Consider the following 6,000-nt stretch of genomic DNA (forward strand, 5'->3'; position numbering starts at 1 on the left):
ATTTCAGACAGTATTCTTCTTCTAGGAAGACATGCCTGGATTCCTTCCTCTATCCCTCTATCTTTTCTTCTCCATGTTCATTGGCATATATCAGGTAACTGCCACATGGATACTAGATGGTTTAAGTAGCGATGACATTCGATGGGTGATCCCTGCTATATTTATCTGTGGATCTGTGGGGTACCCTCAGTTGGCTATAAACTCTCCAGGGCAATGGTTATTTCATTATTTACCTTGCCCAGTATCTGATGTGTTTTCTTTTTGTGTAAACCTTTGATTCCATCAGCATATGGAGCTAACTGCATGGAAACTCCCTCCTTTCATTAATGCAGATCAACAACATCTTTGTAACTTGCCTTAGAAAGTTGCTCAGGGACCTGAGAGGTGAATTGATTGTCCCATGGTCTTACAGCTGATATGTGTCAAAGAGAGGACTTGAAGCCACATCTTCTTTCCTTTAAACCCCTCTATCCACTGTGCCACACTGCCTCTCCTCTGGGCACTTAACAAACAAATGATTGTTGAATGAATATGAGCCTAAGGATTTGAGCCAGGTGAAACCACTATGGGTAATCTTACTTAGTAGGAATGCCTCCACTGGGCTGAGGCTGAGAGAAAAGAGTTGAGATGAGGGTCACAAAGAAGTTTTTAACCAAGGCAAAAAACAGGGGAGCATCTTTTCAAAGGCAGGTGCTACTTCCCTTACCAGTTTAACAACTTAACAATCCAGAGTCGTTAAGGCCTTATCTCAAATTACCTTGCATTTACTGTGTATATACTGTGTATTTGGGGGCCATCTAGGTGGTGCCATAGTGCATAGAGCACCAGGCCTGGAGTCAGGAAGACTCATGTGCCTAAATTCAAACCTGGCCTCAGATACTAGCTGTGTAACCTTGGGCAAGTCACTGAACTCTTATTGCCTCAGTTTCCTCATCTATAAAATGAGCTGGAGAAGGAAATGGCAAACTACTCTAGTATCTTTGCCAAGAAAATTCCAAATGGTCTTGAAGAGTCAGATATAACTCCACAACAACAACAATATTGTATATGTACTTATTTGCATCTATACTATTCTTCCACACCCTCCACCCCATCAGAAAGTAAACTCCTTGAGGACAGAGACAGCTATATTTTCTTTTTAAATCTCCACTACCTACCACAGTGCCCGGCATACAGTAAGCACTTAATAAATGCTCATTTATTAACTAACATTTATTAACACCTAGAAACAGCTTGATAGTATAGCGAATAGAACACTGACCTGAGTTCAGATCCAGCCTCAGACACTTAATAGCTGTGACCCTGGGCAATTCACTTGACCTCTCATTGCCTCAGCTTCCTCAAATGTAAAATGGGGATAATAATAGAAATTACTTCCCAGGGGTGTGGTAAGGATCAAATGAGATGATATTTATAAAGCACTTAGCACAGTGCCTGGTACACAGTAGGTGTTTAATAAATGCTTGTTTCAGGGGCAGCTAGATGGTGCAGTGGATAGAGCACTGGCCCTGGATTCGGGAGGACCTGAGTTCAAATGCAGCCTCAGACACATAACACTTACTAGCTATGTGACCCTGGGCAAGTCACTTAACCCCATTGCCTAGCCAAAAAAAAAAATGCTTGCTTTACTTTCTTGTGGAATACCTCTGAGCAGAGGAAGGCTCTCACCTCCTATGCTACCCACTCAACAATCCCATGAAGCATTGAACCACGGAGAGAAGCCAGCACATCCCCAGCACGGAGGAAATACTAAATGCAAATTAAATTGAGTTAAATTAACATGAATTCTAGAACTCAGAGAGGAAGAATGAACCCTGTCTGTACTGTCCCTGGGAGCTAATTGCAGATCCATTGACTAGAATTATTTCAAAACTATGGATTTTCAAATGTAGAAAGAAGGCTCTGGTTTTTAAACAGGGAATGAAGTGCTAATTCAACATAGAGCTGTACAGTCAGGACCCTCCCCCCACCCCTCAGCTCTGGGATGAGACCAGCATGACTCCTATTAATAGGAATAGGGATAAGAAATGCTAGAACCTTCCCCCACATGCCTAGGGCGGGGCCTTTCACTTTTCTTTCTCAAACACCCTGGCAGCAGTTTCCTAGGCTCTGAGTACATGCACAATTATGGCTAAGTCCCTATTCTCTGCACCTTTCTGTTAAATTGAGATGATAGGGATAGGAGGGAATGAAGGAAGAGGGAAAGGTTAATTGGTGTGGGTAAAAGTGCAGCAGCAAGATCTTTGCAGGAAAGATTCTGGATGCATGGGGAGGAAGTGGCTGCATGGAAATATTCTACCCTACAGGATTAGGGTCTGCAGCAGAATAAAATACCAGTAATAGCTCACACTTATATAGAACTTTAAGATTTATAAAGGGCTTTACAAATAATATCTCATTTCATCCTCATAACAACCCTAGGAGGTTGGTGTTATTATATTCCCATTTTACAGATGAGGAAACTGAGACTCCAAGAGATTAAGGTGGAGTGGGGGGGTTTATACAACTAATAAGTGTCTGATGTTGAATTTAAACACAGGTCTTCCTGCTGCCACATTCAGTGCTTTATGAACCTCTCCAGAGTTCAGAACCTCTCCCCTCCTCTAAGCAATAGGTTTCAGCAGTTAACAATGACATAACTTACTCTTATTTCGGATGATCAATGATAAGAGGGACCTTAGAGCTTATCTAATCTACCTCCTCATTTTATAGATGAGGAACTGAAATCCAGAGAGAAGTGACTTACCCAAGGTCACACAGCTAGATGTGCAGGACCCCTGACCCCTAGTCCTATGCTTTTTCTATTGCCCCATGCTGTCTTTCCATCTGTCTGTGTCTACCTCTCCTTGCTTGCCCTCTGTGCCTCTATAGTGCTCCCCTCTCTCTTCAGTCTCTGTCTCTCTCACACTGGCTGTAACCACACACAGGCATAGAATTATCTTTTTTAGTCACTTCAGATTTTTTTTAACTATACAAAATGTCAGCCTATCAGATCCACTTTAAAGAGAAAGGAATTGACCATCAAAACAACCAAAATGCAGAATGACCCATTTTTGATCTGGCATTTCTCACCTGTTTCCTCATTCCCCCAACCCTGCACCACTATCCTTCTCTATTACCATCTCACTAATATCTTATTCACGTAATAGCAGCTGTTTAATAAATGTTTCTTGAGTTTGAACTTTAAAAGACACAGTCTTAGAGTCGTTGTGTCCAGTGCCTTGTATGTGAGGTGGGGTAACTCAGGGGTGTAGCCCAGGATTCCAGAATTCAGGCTAGGGTACCTCACTCCTCTAGAAAGAGCCCCTTGGAAAGCAGGATGCCCAGTTGACCAACAATGGAAATTCTAAATAGTGCTGAGGCAGGAAGCTGCCACTTTGGAGCTGCCTGCTGTTCTCTCTACGTCTGTGGCTCCCACAAATCAGTCCCAAAGCTAGACAAGGGGCTCTCCAGCACTGACAGGTGCTTCTCTAACCCTGCCCAGAGAAACCCATAATAGACAAGTTGTTTATCCAAATTCCATTAGAGATGCCTCTTCCTGCTAAGAGGGGCATCTAAGAAGTCGTTCATCCGTGATTTCCTCTTCCCTTGAGCAGTACAACGACTACCCTCTTTTTAAAGAATTCTGGAGAGATTCCACATGATCTCTCCATCACTTCAGTCTATCACAGCCTTACACAGGACAGAAAATTCCTCCTTGCCTCTAACCCAGATCCTCTTTGCCGCAAGGAAGCTCATTTATTTTAGTTCTGTCCTTGGTGGACAGGGAATCCTCTTTATCTCTGTCTTCTCGTGCTGGAGGCAGAGAGATGGGTATAGGGTCAAGGAGCCCGTAAGTTTCTAAGGGATGAGAACGCTTGAAAGTTCCCAGGCCCAGCCTCCCACGGTTAGGCCAACACAGAAGCTAGGGAGGAGACGTGGGCCTTTGGAAGTATGCGCTTGTTATAGAGAAACAAGGCCGCCCCCCTACATCTCTTCCCAGCTGTCTCCCAGGCTGCCTCAGTGCTCCCTGGTTCAGAACCGAGAGTCGTGGACAGCACCCTTAAGGGAGAATGTAGGTAGACTCTTCTTTTTCTCGGTCTGCTGGACTTTCCCAGCCCTAGACCGAGCTGCTGCCTCTCACTGCATGCACTCCTGGCCTGGAGCTCCAGGTCACTGCACCTAGATGACCATTCAGGGCCGAGCCACTGACCTAGCCTGCTAAGCGCTTCCGAATTGCCGTCGGAGGTGGGAAGGGTTGGGAAAAGTAGGGAAGGAAGACGCTCCGAGTCATCTCGAAAGGACCCCGGGCCGGTACCTGGGGCTGCCTCGGGAGGCTGGATTCAGGTCCTTGGAGGCGCCTTCCTACTTAATCCCAAGGTGAAGGAATAAAGCGGGACTCGTTGAAGAGCCGCTGTCCAGCTCCGCGTCCGTTCCCCAGTTTCCATCTTCACTCTGGGTTTTGGAAATTCTTCTCTGGATGCGCCAGTCTCCCCCACCCCGTACCCGGAGAGGGAGAGGGATGAAAGGGAGTCAGCGCCTGGCGCGCTTACCTGGTGTATCTGTGCTGCTGGGCGCACAGCAGGACGAGCGGGGGCAGGAGCCAGGCGAGCGCCTCCATCTCGCTCCCGGAGTTAGGCGGCTGTGAGCAGGGGCGGGAGGCTCGGGGGCGGCAGGTGAGCCGAGCCCATGGCTGCGAGGAAAGTGAGCTCTCTGGAGGCGGAAAGCAGTGGTAAGCAGGGAGGGGAAGGAAGGAGGGGAGCTAGGGTTCGCGGGCCCGCCCCCGTGCCCGCCCCGCGCTGTCCCACTTGCCTGTCTCCTTGGCTCCAAGGGCAAGGGCGCAACCGGTCCTGCCCGTTCCTCCGCCCCTCCCTGCCCCGCCCCGCCCCCGCCACTCTTCGCCCCCTGCTCCAGCAGTTTCGAGATTCATTTACAGGGCGGGCTGGGGATCTAGTCCAAGCCGGCAGAACACAAGTAGGAAAGGCTCAGCTTCTCACCCCGTGCCAGCCCCCGCGAGGACAAGGGCTCAAGCTGCTTCCAGGCCCCCTTCAGCCTCATAAATGGCCCCGGGGTTGTCTCCCCTAGCAAATTAAGACTCACCTGGCTTCGAATCCAACTCCTTTCTCTCCTTCCCCTTTCCACGTCCTTCCTTTGCCTGGTACTGCCCCGCGTCTGTGCCGGAGCAGGCGCGTGGGGACGACTCCCCCAGCGCAGCCGTTGGGGCCCTGGGCAGTGGGGCTTGCTTGGGACGGAGCTCCCTTGAACGCAGGGAGGGTTGTGTGCGTTTCGGAGGAAGGGACTTGGGGGATTGGAAAATCTGTCGTCCAGTTTAGGCTTTAGAAGGAAAGGAGTGTAAGGGGTTGGGGGAGAATCATTGAGGAGTGGGGTGTTCCCCAGCAACTGGACCGCTTCACTTTCTGTGCTAGCGCCTGGAGATGGTCAAGAAGCGTCTAAGCTGCGGAGCCTTCCTGGGGCACCGGCCCAGGGCAGATGCGTTAGCCTTTGGCTGCCTGGGAGCTGAGCACCAGGCAGGTGCCCAGACTAAGCAGCATAGAGGCTCTTCTGGTTTAAACTTAGAGGATCAGAGCGTTGCCGACGTTAGCGTTCCTGGGAAGAGACCCAAAGACCCGCAGCTCCAGCCGCAATCCTAGATAATTTTGTTTAGCTAGAGCCAGGCGTTACTATTATCGAATTCCCATTTCTATTTCACAAAACGAATTTTTGTTATTTTCCGCGAGAGGCTTGACTGCAAAAGAGGGACCAGAAAGAGAAGGACGGCGTCTGTAGCCCTAACACTGTATCTTCACACCCTCGGGTTGTGGTGGTGGCTGAGTCTCTTGGAAACCGAGACACAGCACCACTCTCAGCGATCCTGCTTGTATCTCCAATCTGCAGATCTTTATATAATCAATCAGAGGTTAAGAGGTTTTTAAATGAGATTTGCTTAAAACAGCGACTGACTCAAGCCCCCATCCCAAGTGGAACCCAGAAAATAAAGTCCCTAAATTTCAACTCTTTTTA

At 48.5% G+C, this 6,000-nt stretch overlaps 1 protein-coding gene across 3 annotated transcripts in view; it reads right to left on the bottom strand.

Moving 5' to 3' along the window:
- GABRD (gamma-aminobutyric acid type A receptor subunit delta) overlaps positions 1-5,680 on the bottom strand; it is a 39,335-nt gene extending 33,655 nt beyond the window's left edge. The window contains exons 1-2 of one of the 3 annotated variants that reach the window (XM_020975917.2): positions 5,080-5,680; positions 4,533-4,672 (exon numbers count right to left, since the gene is read on the bottom strand). In XM_020975917.2, coding sequence (XP_020831576.1) covers positions 4,533-4,600 — 68 coding nt within the window. In that variant the 5' untranslated portion in view covers positions 4,601-4,672; positions 5,080-5,680. Of the gene's footprint in view, positions 1-4,532; positions 4,714-5,079 lie in introns of those variants that run through there. The other 2 variants (XM_020975913.2, XM_078145759.1) reach the window with 2 other exon arrangements.
- Between the last annotated feature and the right edge of the window lie 320 nt (positions 5,681-6,000).

The sequence above is a fragment of the Phascolarctos cinereus genome, unplaced genomic scaffold (assembly GCF_003287225.1).
Source record: "Phascolarctos cinereus isolate Bilbo 61053 unplaced genomic scaffold, phaCin_HiC Scaffold_726;HRSCAF=1367, whole genome shotgun sequence".
Classification (NCBI taxonomy): Eukaryota; Metazoa; Chordata; class Mammalia; order Diprotodontia; family Phascolarctidae; genus Phascolarctos; species Phascolarctos cinereus.